This window comes from Lepisma saccharinum, chromosome 21 (assembly GCF_977018435.1).
Source record: "Lepisma saccharinum chromosome 21, izLepSacc3.1, whole genome shotgun sequence".
NCBI lineage: Eukaryota > Metazoa > Arthropoda > Insecta > Zygentoma > Lepismatidae > Lepisma > Lepisma saccharinum.
Window position 1 is genome coordinate 56,225,643 of NC_139249.1, and position 15,934 is coordinate 56,241,576.

Here is a 15,934-nt window from a genome sequence, read left to right on the forward strand (position 1 = left end):
GCTAGGAATAGTTGGGGAAAGGAGATCAATGCTGGAGATAATGAAGAAGAGAAAAATAAATTGATTGGACCTCTGGATGAGAAGAAACTGTATCCCAAGTGATGCTATTGAAGAAATATGTTTAAAGGGAAAGAAAATCCGGGGAAGAAAAAGATACCAAATGCTTGAATGGGTCCTACGCTGCTACAAATCGAAGAGCTGAAGATCGAACAGCAAGGAGGTTGCAAGGAAAGACCTATCCCTTGGAAGAAAACAATGGATGAATGTCCTGTGTTGTGGATACGATTGTTCCGACAGACGCATCCTGCTTCACAAGATCTTTACACGAATTTGGGTTCTCTTTTCATGGTCATTCATGTTTCATTCATACTTTCGTATTTTATATCTTCCCTCATTAATATGATGAAATCGTTCTATCGGTACACTTTTTATATTTCTGATACTAAGCTGAGCAGCCGTATTTGTGGACATTCTGAAGGACAACGCAAAATAACAAAATGGAACTACTTTTTTTCCACAATAATGCGGGTCAGGCAAGAAATTGTAAAATATACAATTGGAAGGTCACCATATATGCTAACGTTTAATGTATGAATTTTGAACAACATAGAGATCTGTATCAGGATAGAGAAAAATACAAAATACGCTCAGTCACAGGTCGTCCTGAACGTTGCACGTCGGCAGTTGCTTCTCTTCCACGTCCGAACGCTGCTGCCCACCTCGCAACAGTTCGGTACGGTAGAGCATCATTTCCTAAAGCTTTCACAAGCTCAGTGTAACATTCTCTCGCATTCCTTCCTCGGAGAACTGCTATTTTGACATGAGAAGGCTGTTCACGACGGGACTACTGCTAAACACGCACTGACTTCCCACTTCCCTCAGTTCAATGTCTTGGCAGCCACTGCCATCTAGTGGCGTCACAATACATTGCATGTGACGGGGTTATCACTATACATTTTACAATTTCTCGCCCGACCCGCATTATCGTGGGAAAAAATGGTTGCCAAGACTTTTGATGTAACCCTCGTATCTTTTACTTCCACAAATAAATTAAGTAACATTAAGACAAAGTATATACGAAGATATGTATACATTTAATTTTTAAAAATTCCCCAGTTATGAGAATTGATTATCATTCAGCATTTCTGTCCGTTTAAATTTTAAAAAGGGAGAAAGTTCCAGTACTTGATATTAATTTATGTTTATGTAATTATTGTAATAACTAACTAACTCTCTAGCCTTCCTAAACCCGAAGGTTCATGGCTGCAGCAACACAGACTTTCCATCTTTCCCTATCTTGAGCAAGTTCTATATAATCTTTTCCATCCCTACCGATTTCCCTTAGCTCCATCTCAACGTTGTCCCTCCATCTTCGTCTTGGCCTTCCTACAGGTCTCTTACCATCAGGTTTCCCAACAAGAATCCTGTAAATTCCTCTTTCCTCTCCCATTCGTGCCACATGGCCTGCCCACCTAAGTCTTCTTGATTTAATTATTCTAATAATATCTGGACATGAATACAAATTATGTAGTTCTAAATTATGTAACCTTCTCCACTCACCTGTCTCCTCATCCCTTTTAGGTCCAAAGATTTTCCTAAGGATCTTATTTTTAAATACTCTCAATTTATATTCCTCTTTCAATGTAAGGGACCAAGTTTCACATCCATATAATACTACAGGCAAAATTACTGTTTTGTATATTTTAACTTTTAGTTTCTTAGATATTAAACGAGAAGACAGAAGTTCATGAAGAGAGAAGTAACATGCATTTCCTGAATTAAGCCTACTTTTTATTTCCTCTTTAATATAATTTTCATTTGTTAATATTATTCCTAAGTATTTGAATTTAGAAACTGGTTCAAACGAGTTGTTATCAATAATTAGATTTTGATTATTACCTAACACTTGGTTTCGGCTTGTAAGCATATATTTAGTTTTCTCTTTGTTAACTTCCAAACCTATCTCTTTAGCAGTTTTGAAAAATATTTTAGCATTATTCTTAATTGTATTCACATCATCCCCCAGTAAGTCTACATCATCTGCATATGCTAACAACTGAGTCACACCATTTAATTTTAGTCCTTCTTTAGTTTCTTTTACCTTCCTAACAGCATATTCTAAGGCAAAATTAAAGAGTAATGGAGATAATGTAATATTGTAATATTTACCATTATTAATTGTAATTGACAAAATAGAAAAGAAAGACAACACAATTTTAATGAAAGTAAAGCGTGTCACTTTGTGAAAATTTCCATATCGAATCCTGATCCTGACAGAGTTCTTCAAAGTGTTTCTTTATCTTTTGATTCTCTTTTCAGAGATTTCAATTGAAACCTTCCACCTGTTATATATTTTCGTTGCTTCAACAAGTTATCCAAACCATCCCCGAAGCTTCTTCATTTCTAAGGTGGAGTTCTCTAAGGGATCATATTTTGCAGCCGTAATATCGAGAGATCATACTAATAAGGACTTATAAATAGGCCCCGGTACTTTATGTTAGGCCTATAACATATTTTTTATTTGGTATCGGATCGAATACTGTGATGAGATCTTTACATATCTGATGAAAATCAGCCGAAATAGATGAACTTGATTAGGCATATTTTGACATATTTTACCAATTTCGCGTTTTTACAAATATATCTTCAATTATCTCGTAAAAAGACATATTTTTGTATAATTTCGTAATTGTCTTGCAATGTGATTCTTCCAGCTAGATCCGAGCACAGACCCCTTTTCTCAGTGTGTTATGCTATTCCTTTAAAAAGAAGGTTTGTTTTATGCAAAATTCTTAGAAAAATGTATGTTCAGTGATATATGGGGAAAAATTTCATCGTTAAAATTATGATTAAGAGTATCGAGGTGCACCAACATAATTCCGCGCTCGTGTGACAACTTTCGAGGGTCAAGTTTTTCCAATAGACTTCCTTGTTGGATGACACTGACCAGCGAATCGAGTCCCATCGTCGCTCTATTTCCTTCTGTATATTCCAATCGATGTTGTGATGCTGAGACAACACGGACAATCCAACCTCGAGCATTGAAGTCACAAGATTGCTGTGGTATATTTGTTACTATTAGTATTGGTCGACGAATGTGGCTTTTTCTTTGAATATTTGACTTCCTAAGCGATGGGAAGCTTTTTGGTGCTGAATCGCTTCCCACATCGAAGCTCAAAAGAGTAGTCTTTAATATATTTTAAATAATCCTCCAAAATTGTATTTTGTGAATGCATTGTTTTTTTTGTTTTTCTTTAAGATTGTATGAAGCACAAAAATACAATAGATCGTGCATTATATATTTTTCCGCACGAAGAATCCTCCCTTCTCCAAGAAAGAACCATGACTTCGCCACTGCGTGAAGCAAAATAAAATATTCCGAATGTCCTCATACAGTTATTTCGATATGTATTTTAATTCTTGTGCAAGTTTGTGTGTGTTGGGGTGGGGGTCTAACTATTGTGCGTCCGTTTGTTCTATCTACTATCAACAATGATATGTGCAATATGGGATTCTCGATAAATTTCTTCTTTTCTCTAAGGGGCTTCACAATATTTTACTTGCGCGGAATGAAGGGGGGAGAGTGGGACACAGAAACTTACTATAAGTCACTGCAACATAATTCATCCGATTGATAACGGTAGCGATACGGGAATTTTCGTCTAATCATATCCTGATTCGAGTCTGACGAGATGGCTAAATTATTCTCATCTGTCGAGGGAAATTATTAACTGAAATTATCTGAGATCACAAGTTCCTATGAGTTAGATAGCAAATGATGCCTGTGAATGGAACCAACGACTATAAATAAACCATGCTTGATTGATTTGGTCCACTTTATGCAGAGTAAGGCTAATCGGGACTGGACCTAGAGTTTAAAGTGGGATCGGAACCACTATGTGCGTCCACCGGGTATCGAACCCGGGACCCCTTGATTACAAGGTTACGATGCAACCATTGTACCATCGGGGAAACCCTGTTAAACCATAAAATAAATTAGACAACCTACGGTCTAGTTAAACTCGAGTCCCCATTTGTCTTGTATTTTTGGTTATTTTATTTTAAATTTCTTTACATTAGCCATCTGCTGTGATCTTAGCTCGCGTTAATTTGAAGAAAACCCTTAAAATTTTTCAAAGCCATCTCCTGGTGGGAATTTGCGGACCTTCTGGAGAGAAACTGAAGGTAAGGCGCTGTGCGCTCTCCTTAACGACGAGTATCAGAACTACCAAGAGTGCTCAGAAAACTACCGGTGCTCAGTCAAGCGTCGTGAAGGGTGACGGCCGTAAGCGGGATTTCTCTGGGTATAAAATTATCTTCTCTGTGATCCGAGGGATCCGCTGACCAACGACAGGTGTGGTCCTCCATTCATATTGGGTGTTAGGCGTAGAGCTGACAACTCTGCACTGTAAAAAGACATGTCAAGAAACAGCAATATGAGGCCATGGATGTTCGCAAGGTAAAATATTCCGGAGGTAAAATAGTCCCCCATTCGGATCTCCGGGCGGAGACTACTTTGGGAGGTCCCTGGACTAAGGATAAGATCTACATTATGAATAAGGATATTAAATTAGGCACCTGGAATGTTTTGAGCCTTTATCGGCCTGGTGCATTTTGTATATTTAATGAGATAGTTAAGTATAAATTAGATGTAGTAGCTGTCCAGGAAGTTAGGTGGTCAGGAGAAGGGAATTGTAAAACTAAAAATTATACTTTTTTCTATTGTGGTACTGAAAATCATAACTTTGGAACAGACTTTTTCATAAATAATAGAATTATCTCGGGTCTTATGCAGTTTTACAGGGTAGGTCGTGTGAAATTATTTTAATAAACATACATGCACCAACGGAAGATAAAGATACTAAAGATGATTTTTATGCAGAGTTAGAACAGGTCTTTGATAAATTTTCTCAGTATGATATCAAAATTCTAATAGGTGACTGTAATGCACAGATTGGCAAAGAAGAGACATTTAAACCCACGATTGGTAAAGAACGTCTTCATGAATTAAGTAATGATAATGGCATAAGATTGATTACTTTCGCAACCTCAAAGAATTTAACTTTGAAAAGTACCACTTTTAAACATAAAGATATCCATAAATATACCTGGTCTTCTCCAGATGGTAAAACTCATAATCAGATAGGTCATATTCTCATTGATAGGGGAAGGCATACTTGCATAATTGACGTTCGTACACATAGAGGTGCTGACTGTGCCAGTGACCATTATTTAGTAATTGCTAAATTAAGAGAAAGACTCGCAGTGATAATCATAAGCAACAAAATCTAAAAGTTCTAAAATATAATACAGGAAAATTTGCTGATGAAAGAATTAAGAAAGATTAACAAATTAAATTGTCAAATAGATTTCATGTATTGCAGGATTTAAATGGTGATGAAAATATAAATGAAACAGACGTAAATAAGAATTGGGAGCACATACGTAATGAAATAGAATCAGCAGCTAAAGAAAGTATAGGATACCATAAACCAAGAAAAAGTACGCCATGGTTTGATAATGAATGTCATAACCTAATATAAATAAGAAATCAGGCTAGACTTAGGTGGTTAAATAACTCTGATGCTACAAATCTAAGCAATTATAATAGAATAAAGCGAGAAGTTAACCGCACGTTTAGAAGTAAAAAAATGAAAATTAACGAAATTGAAACAAACAGCAAAAGCAAAAATATCAGAGAATTATATAAAGGTGTAAATGAATTTAGAAATGTGTGGCAACCTAAAGTAAACTTGATAGAAGATAAAGACGGTGATTTTCTAGCTGACCCTAGCGATATTCTAAATAGATGGAAGAACTACTTTAATGACCTTTTAAATGTTCATGTAGGAGATAAATAAGAAGTAAATGAAGTGCACACAGCAGAACCTTTAGTTCCAGAACCTAACTTGACTGAAGTTAAAGATGCTATTAAAAGGCTAAAGAATAACAAAGCACCTGGCATTGATTTAATACCAGCTGAGTTAATTAAATATGGTGGAAATTTGTTAATATGTCAAATCATAAATGAATTTGTGTAATATGGAATAGAGAAGAAATCCCTCAACAGTGGAAAGAATCCATAATTGTTCCTGTGTTTAAAAAAGTGATAAAATGAACTGCAATAATTACCATGGAATTTCTCTACTCTGAACAACATATAAAATATTATCTAACATTCTTGTAACAAGACTAACACCATATGCTAATGAAATTATAGGTGATTATCGATGTGGATTTAAACGTAACAGATCAACTACAGATCAATTTTTTCACATCAGACAGACACTTGAAAAAAGTGGGAATATAATCAAAATGTCCTTCAGCTATTCATTGATTTCAAAAAAGCATGTGATTCGGTCAAAAGAGATAAATTATATAATGTATTAGTCGAGTTTGGAATGCCTAAGAAGCTTGTTAGTATGATAAAATTATGCACCAGTGAAACAGAAAGTAAAATTCGTGTGGGTATTAATGTGTCTGACAAATTTACAATTCATGATGGGTTAAAACAAGGCGATTCATTATCTCCATTGCTCTTTAATTTTGCCTTAGAATATGCTGTTAGGAAGGTAAAAGAACCGAACGAAGGACTAAAATTAAATGGTGTGACGCAGTTGTAAGCATATGCAGATGATGTAGACTTATTAAGGGATGATATAAATACAATTAGGAAAAATGTTTAAATATTTTTCAAAACTGCTAAAGAATATGCTTGGAAGTTAACAAAGAGATAACTAAATTTATGCTTACAGGCCGAAACCAAGTGTTGGGTAATAATCAAAATCTAATTATTGATAACAACTCTTTTGAACCAGTTTCCAAATTCAAATACTTAGGAGTAATATTAACAAATGAAAATTATATTAAAGAGGAAATAAAAAGTAGGCTTAATTCAGGAAATGCATGTTACTTCTCTCTTCATAAACTTTTGTATTCTAGTTTAATATCTAAGAAACTTAAAGTTAAAATATACAAAACAGTAATTAGTGTTGCCCACGAGACGAGACTTTGGCCTGTCTCGTCTCGTGGAAATGCTGTGAAATGCTGTCTCGTCTCGAAAATATTAGTTTGTCTCGGGACACATGATCAATCTCGTCTCGTCTCGTCTCGAATTTTTAAAAGCCTGTCCCGTCTCGTCCCGTGGACAACACTGACAGTAATTTTGCCTGTAGTATTATATGGATGTGAAACTTGGTCCCTTGCATTGAAAGAGGAACATAAATTGAGAGTATTTGAAAATAAGATCCTTAGGACCTAAAAGGGATGAGGAGACAGGTGAATGGAGATGGTTACATAATTTAGAACTATATAATTTGTATTCATGTCCAGATATTATTAGAATAATTAAATCAAGAAGACTTAGGTGGGAAGGCAATGTGGCACGAATGGGAGAGGAAAGAGGGGTTTACAGGATTCTTATTGGAAAACTTGATGGTAAGAGAACTGTAGGAAGGCCAAGACGAAGATGGAGGGACAACGTTGAGATGGACCTAAGGGAAATCGGTAGGGATGGAAAAGATTGTATAGATCTTGCTCAAGATAGGGCCAGATGGAAGGCCTGTGTTGCTGCAGCCATGAACCTTCGGGTTTAAGAAGGCTAGAGAGTTAGTTAGTTAATTGGCTTGCATATAATCGGTTATTTTATAATTTGTTCTTCATACATTTAGCGCAACGGAGAGTTCATATTCTGGCACGATAAGGATATTACGAACGAAGAAATTGAAAGCAGATGCTGTATTTTGTTACAAACTAGTACAATACAAAAATACCCTTTTTTATCCCGCCGACAATTCAGATCCGTGTAAACACTATTGAGGTAACTCAAGAAAATCCATCACATTTTTCCAGCCTCTCGGGGCCATTCAGAGGCACCGCTCTGGTTGCCCCAGCGTAGTTACGCCCCTGATTGTGATCTGTATATTATGTAAAATGTAAATTAATCTTTTGTTTAATATTATCAATTCCATAATCATTTGCTGGAGTGATGTCGCGCTGCTAAAATACGCAAAATTTGTTTCGGCTAAATCTCCCATAAATTCAATGCCGGAAGTTGGAAATCTCCCTTGAATTCAAGGTCGAACGTTGGTCACTCTACTTGATAGTCTCAACATAGTATCAAATTTTGTAGGTGGCTTACGGCCAAACTATCTTTTACATATAATACCTGCGTAATACTAATAACGCTACTGGTTTTATCGTATAATTTGATGTGAAATTGAAGCTGACTATATTTTTACTTTTCAAAACATAAGGGTCTTTTTAATTCTACTGTTTAAGTATACGAAGTTCAATATAGCTTAATTGAAGCCTAATTCCATGAGAGATTAGTACGCAGCCAGGGGTCCCTGGTACGAATCCCGACCTGGGCATTGAGTTCTTTGTGAATGTTCCTTCACTAACTTCATCATATCATCGCTCATCCTCATATTCGCGATTACTCAAAAGTGGCAGGAAAGCGAAGTAAAATAAACAAAATTAATCTCGTCCCCCAATCAATTTAATTGCAATCAACGCATTTTTACTATAAGTGGAAAAGATACTGAAAAAGTAATTGTTACTTTTTAAACTAATGGTAGTTGTGAGTTAGTTTACTTTTGGGGCGAAACAAGGGAAACTCGGTTACTACTAAAATTAACTTTTCATTCACTGATAATACCTCATACTTTCTAAGCAAATTTCAAAAGTTTTGAAGTAAGAAGTAAGTTATTTCCTATCTATTTCTTGTGTATAGGTACATCCATGAAACTATTGTAACATTTCAAGCATACTTCAAGTCAATATTCCATGTCATTTTGCAGCATGACTAGAACTGCAAAGGGGTCTAAGTTACTAAGTGAAGTTTGCAACGAAACAATGAAATCAAAGGGAAACAAAAGTCGTTGGTGCTAAAATAATACTCACGTGCATTCCTGCCCCTGTTTCCAACAACGCGAGACAAGCAAGCAAGAATGAAAAGGAGTGCCTTCACTTCCATTGTTGGATGACAAAGCGCGCGCAAGTACTTCGACCTACTGGACGGACGCCCCAGCAAAGGATGTTCTCACACTGCAGAGTCCCTACCCAAAACCCGAGCGTAGGCGCCAAAGTGGCGGCCAGTGGGGATCGATAAGTTTCGGGAAGTTCTGCTCGTATTTCAACTTTTCTCGACAATTTTTTCAGCATTTGCACTAACGTAGCATTAATTTAGCAATCTTTGTCCACGGGGCTAAGCTTCTTGAAAGCATAGCCGCGAACAGCGAGATAGTTTTGCAAGAAATCGTGGTTAAACGAATGTTAACGACATCACGAGACCATGGTAGGTGGGGAAAGAACACTAACAGGGATCGTCAGTTGTTGTACCCAGCCACCACCCACACTAATTGTGCAAGGCTCGTGATTATGCTTCAGAAAGGCAAAATACAAGTTTGGCTGTGAAGGGATGAAAAGTTCAATTTCATGTACGTCTTGGTAGGCTTTCAACTACAGTGCTAGCAAGATTACTCCAGACTACAGACAGAAATCCCTCGTCCCCCCCAAACGCTTAAACTCATAATTGCGTCCAGCGGTGTCCACAGGAGGAAAACGGGGGGGAAATGCCGTGAATCACACCATCAAAGTTTTAGGAGCGGGTCCCTTAAAATAATATAAATTGAATTTGTACAGTCACCCGCAATGAAAATGGGACACCTAGATCCTGATATACTCGCTTTCTTGCAAGGGTTACGTGTGTTGCCTAATTTTACTGCGGTGGTAGAAGTTGCCATTTAAATTTGGCTATTAAAATCCACTTATCGCCGTAGAGTTAGGCAACACACATAACGCTTTGCAGGGAACCAAGTATTTCAGGATCTAGGTGTTCCATTTTTATTGCCGGTGACTGTACATAGGCTACATATTTTTCTAAAATATCTGTAAAAAATACACCTTAGTACCAAGCTGCATTATGTGCGATGAGGTGGGATGATGGGAAAACATTATGTATTTCCTTAGTAATTCATTACCAGGGAACGGATTTACATGTAGTAAAAATGTGCTAAATATGTGTTATTTTCACCAAAATATGGAGATAAATATGGACTAAAAATTTTAAACATTTACCTTTTTAATAATGTAAGACACTACACGAGCTACATAAATACAGTACGCTTACATTGACATTAATTGTAAAACAACACAAAATGTGTTTTCATTTTGTATCCAATGCACTGAATAACAAAATTTTGTTGTGAATGTTCGAACGTGAATTTGCTTTTGTTGTCTCTTAACATGGATACATATTGACTTAAACTGCTTTCAATATAGCAAGAAATATTTCGAATTTGTCAGTTATTCGCAAGAAATTCACCCAACTCTTCCAGTACGCGCTATGTTGAGATATGTTCCGAAATATGGAAATAATATGTAAAAATAACTAAAATATGTAAAATATGAGCCAAAACCTAATGTACAAATATGGAAAATACAAACTGACTTTTTCCAGTCTACATGCTATGATGCGCAAAGATAATACAAAATATAACAGATTTCAGCTTCATACATGAATATGTATTTACATAAAAATCCGTTCCTGCTCATTGCTCTAGCTAATTCCAAGTCTCTTCTAGTACTAGGTCTAAGTGCACCAAATATAATCCGTTAGATGAAGTCAATGAAAAATTTACTGTTCGGTAAAGCTAGATTTTTTTTTTTTCAGTAATAGGATGGTAATACACAGGCTGTCATAATTAAATACTTTATGGCGATTGCGACATAATCTGGGGGACGCTTCATTGGCCATGAGGGAGATGGAAATGATTGTGTCACACAAAAATTGTGTTTAGAAAGCTTAAAATGTACATATTAAAGTTTACATGTAATCTTTTTTTCTATTTTTCAATTTAAATTTTTATATTCAATTAATATCAATTGAGCTTACATGTAATCAGTGTATATTCATATACAGTATTCCAGTTTTACTTCGTAATAATCACCCAGACAAGGGGTCTGTTGTAAGAGCGGTCCTCAAGGCCCAAACACACCCGCTCTAAAAAAAGACGTTTTTATTATTATTATTATTATTATATTACATGAACGCGCACAATATTATAAACTATGTGAAAATTATTTACAACAACTGCTATGCCGAAAATATCCAAAAATTATGTTGAGAATTTGTTCTCTTCCTTTATTTTAGACTGAAACAGTGGCGTAATCAGACTTCTTTTCGGGTGGGGTGTAACATTCGATAAATTGTGCTGAAATAGACTGCAATGTGCCTGTCACTATGTATGTCAAATCTGATAATTGCATTCATAAAATACTACCTTTATCATAAAGTTACAGAACACATTAAACTCAAAGAGCATAAAATTGATGATTTTTGTAGTGTAGCTCACTGATAGCCGTGTGCACGAACGAAGATCAAATTTTAAACTCGGATCGGGAAAGGATCACTGGAAAATTCCATTGCACGAAGACGGTTCAACACTCAATCGCGAACTAGGAACATCAAAACGAGTTTATCTTCTGATCGGCCATTCGCCACCGTTTTGGTGTCTGATCCTGGTTCACGATACTGACGCTTCGACTGCAGGCAGTTGTTTTTGAATATAAAAAGAGCGGAAAGTGATATCGAGGGCGTGCAAACGCTAAAAAAGAAACTAGAGATGTTGTATGTACAATGCTGATAAATCGAGAAATGTGTAAACTAAAAACTGCCAAAATAATAATAATAATAATTTGTGGTTCTGTGGTGCAAAGTCGAAATGTTTCTAAATACTGTACTTTCTATCCCAGAACAGAAAACATGTGCAAGTGCAAGGTAAATTAGCAATGTTACGATATTGCTACATGGTGTTGGAAATATGATTGTATAAATTTACGAAAATACATGTTACTGGCTATTTACAAGACATGACAATATAAGTATATAAGAATTAAGAAATGAAAAATCCAAATACTTACCACAATACAGTAATAATAATAATAAAAAAATATCTTTATTGAGCGGGCGAGGTTTAGCGTACGCTGTTCTCTCGCGAATGCATTTCGTAAGCCATTGAAGTCCCGTAAAAGAAGGTTCCATGCTCGCTCCTTATCCTTTTGTCTTGTGCCGTCAGTTCTTTTTTAAGATTATTATTTCTTTACACCCTACTACATTCTTGTACTCGTCGACAAGGTTGATCAGTACATTTCTCAAATTCAGATAAGTTTGCGGCCCTAATTATTTTCTTCTCCTACATGTTGATACTTTAACACATCACACTACTCTGTGGGGTTCTTTATTGTCATTTGTTTTAGCCAACCAATCAGGTATAGCCTTGCAAATTAATCCCGGATCATTTGAACAGAATCTCGTGAACGTCGTTTTTCGTTGGTGCAATGCAAATCTTTAAACCAAGTTCATTTAGAGTGGATTAAAATTGATCTCGTTCATCTGAACTTCGAAATAATCGGAGTTGGTGCACGCGGCCATGAATATGTACAAAATTGTGAAACTCGCGAAAAACACTAAACATCACGTAAAATACTAATTTACATTATTTTAGTACTTTGTATGAAAATATTTTTAGCATGTCATTCTACCCACTTATAAAAACAGTTTCAGACTTCAGACAGTAATTAATATTCATAATGGTGCAAATTAAAGTGTTTACAAAGGATATACGATTCAGATTTCATATGAATGGCAGTCAAACTTATACATTTTAAAATATCTGTAACATTTTAAAAATATATAAATTCAGTAACAACTGTAAACAGTTAATTTCCTATTCTACAAGATTACTATTTACAACAATTAGATTCACAGCCGGACCTTTGTTGAAGTCATGCGGAATAAACATCTCTTTTAACATATCAGGATTGATTTCAGATAATTTATTGATTTGGTTTATTTTACTTCGTTTTTCTGCCACTTGTGCCTAATCTCGAAGATGAGAGATGACTGATTGATTAATTGATTGAGTTGGTATTTTAAATCCACTTTACGCACATTATTTATGGTTAAATTGGACTGAATCTACAGTTTTAAGTGGGGTCCGAACCACTGCCTCCACCGGGTACTGAACCTGCGACCCATTGTTTACAAGACGACGACGTTACCACTACGCCATCGCGGAGGACCATGAGTGACGATATGATGAAATTAATAAAGAACACTCATATCCAGGTAGGGATTCGCACTGTGCTAACCATTCCACCACTGAAGTCGGCATTAGTTTCAGAAACGTAAGTAGACGTCTCTACGCCCGTGGCGGGAGATTGACAGATAAGAATCGTTTTCTTGCCAACGTAGCTATTGCATTAAAGAAAAGTAAAAATAAAGGATTCATTAATTGCGATGATAAAAAATACAGGATCATTCTCCATTTCTTCATCATGTGACAATTAGGGGAGCAGGGCAGACTATTTCCTCGTCCCATCTTTTCGCGTAGTTTCTGTCAAATAACAAATTTCCGTGAGGTGAGGGTGTGAGTTGAAGATAAAGGGAAGTCTGAAAGTAGAAACTGTTGATTTATTTTCTATATCTTTATCGTAAGAATAAATTTCGTTCCTCGTTTAAATAACTAAAGTGCAATATTAAAAGTAAGTAAGGAAACATATTTTTAAGGACTTTATACAATAAAAGTGGGTGTAATAGGGCCCATACAATAAATCCTAGAAATGCAATTGCTATAATTGCATAAGTTATTCCTAGAACTCCAAATGTTTCCTTTTTCCCCTCTTTCACAATAATGAAATTATCCCGAACTCAGATAAAATTAGGATATAAACTTCTGGGTACCCGAAGAATCAAAATAGATGTTAAATACCCTTAACTCATGGTTCAAAGAATGAAAGTTTTGATCTGTTAATAACATAGTAATCGCCCCTGCTAAAACTGGCAGCAATAATAGTAGTAATACAGCTGTAATAATTACTGATCATGCAAATAGGGGGACTCGTTCTGTTGACATTCCGATGGTTGGTTGGTTGATTTGTTGTTTTTAAGTCCACTTTATAGACAGCAAGGCTAATCGGGACTGGAACTACAGTTTAAAGTGGGATCCGAACCACTGTGTGCCCCCAACTGCTATCGAACCTGTGACCCCTTTATTACAAGGAAGGCTACAACGCTAAACCTGCGCCATCGGGGAGGCCCGATATTCCTATGGTTCGTTTATTAATTGTAGTAGTAATGTTTCCAAAAATGCAAATTTCAGATTGAGAAGGGAGCATTGTCCTTCAGAAAATCTACAATTATTCCTAAAAATTAAAAAGCACTTTTCCTTGGGACATGTTAAGTGAAATCAGTGGCGGCAATTAGGGATCGGCAGTTGCCCCCCACTTTTCTCTACTTTTGTCCCTACACTATGCTAAACCTTATCTACAAATGGAAATATATTGTATTTTTCCCCCGCCCCCAATTTTGATATCTTGCCCCCCCCCCCCCCGATACAGATGCCGATACTCTTACCGATTCCCACCAATATCGATACAGATACTTGGAAATTGCAATAATTAAAATTTGTTCAAATTAATGATTAATATTGGTGTGTAAATATTATTTTCCGATTATATGCATCAATTTACCAAGAAATTTGCTTTAGAATATTCAAGAATTACATCAGAATATTAAAGTGGATGTTATGTAATCACAAAATACAGTTTTTCGTGCAAAATAAAAATAAAGTTTGAGTTTTGCATAATTTCAAGGATAATTAGACTCCGAAAGTGTCGCGCGTAATTTTTGCGGACCCCGTGAAAGACCAATATGCCGGAAAAGTATCGGCTGGTATCGGTAGATGAATTCCAACGATACCTTCCCATACCGATACCACTAGTCTCGGACGATACCGATACAGGTATCGGCTCAGCCCTATTTCTCATGTACCTATGTCAAAATCATTGATGTCACTTGAAACACTACTTTTTTCATTTTATATATGTATTAGCCTATTATTAACTATTGTCCGAGTTACAGATCCTTCCGCCAAGTGAATGTGTTAGAAAAATAGAGGCAAGAGGACGGAAATATATTACATGGTGCAGCCTGAATACCATTCAGAAATGCATATTTGAGCTAAAAATTAAAATCTTCTTGGTTGGAGAGTTTGGACATTACCTTCTTTATCTGGAGAAAGCCTAATGGTTTGTTCTGGTCACGTGACAGACATCAGCATCTGGACGCGATAGCTGACATGTATGATTTGTGTGTTGGGAAGCAATGTTGGATCTTTTTAGTGAATATTGAATTGTAATGCAATTTTAAGGACTGTAATCGAGTTTACGTAAAGTGTAAATATACGCAAAGGTACCCTAGTGTTCACGGTTAGGGGGAAAAATTCTAAATATCTTCACTTCTTCTATGATGATCAAAACACCATGCTATTATTTGATCGGTATGATATATTCATGTTTTAATATACCGTGGAAAGGGTGAGTGTGCTATTTTGTAACGTCAGTATGGAAACCCAATTCAAGATTGTCAGCAACACTTTTCTGGAATAATCCATAACCAGTAAGAAAATAACAATTTTCCTACCCTATTAAAACCTACAAATTTGCAGAAATCGTTTGAAACATCGACAGAAACGAAAGAAAGTGTATATTCTTGTTAATAATTGTATATTCAATATATACTGTGGACCCTCCGTATACGCCCGCGAGAAACTAGAACATTTTGCATTGTTGTGAAGATTATGTAAAACATTCGTACGAACGTTTTCTGTCGTTTTTACTTCTCCGAGATGTATTATAGTGAAGTATGAATAGTTTAATGTCCTACAATTTATTACGTCAAGCTGTCGTTGCTGATAATTTTATGTTTTTAATAGGTTAGGAGTGTTATGTTTGATGCTGTTAGAATTTCAGCGTCATTTTGACTTTATATGTGTCCATAAAACAATACTTTGTTTAAAAGAACGGGAAACTGATGTAGGATACGGCCAAATAGAAGAACACTTTATAGTCACACGTATAGCTACTGACG

General features: G+C 35.9%; 1 protein-coding gene across 2 annotated transcripts in view; it reads right to left on the bottom strand.

Moving 5' to 3' along the window:
* Positions 1–15,934, bottom strand: part of LOC146004285 (transferrin-like) — a 219,343-nt gene that overhangs the window by 201,722 nt on the left and 1,687 nt on the right. Inside the window, exon 1 of one of the 2 annotated variants that reach the window (XM_083142994.1) lies at positions 8,905–9,023. The exons of the other annotated variant lie outside the window; for it this stretch is intronic. Coding sequence (XP_082999120.1) covers positions 8,905–8,977 — 73 coding nt within the window. The 5' untranslated portion in view covers positions 8,978–9,023. Of the gene's footprint in view, positions 1–8,904; positions 9,024–15,934 lie in introns of those variants that run through there. 2 annotated transcript variants of the gene reach the window in all.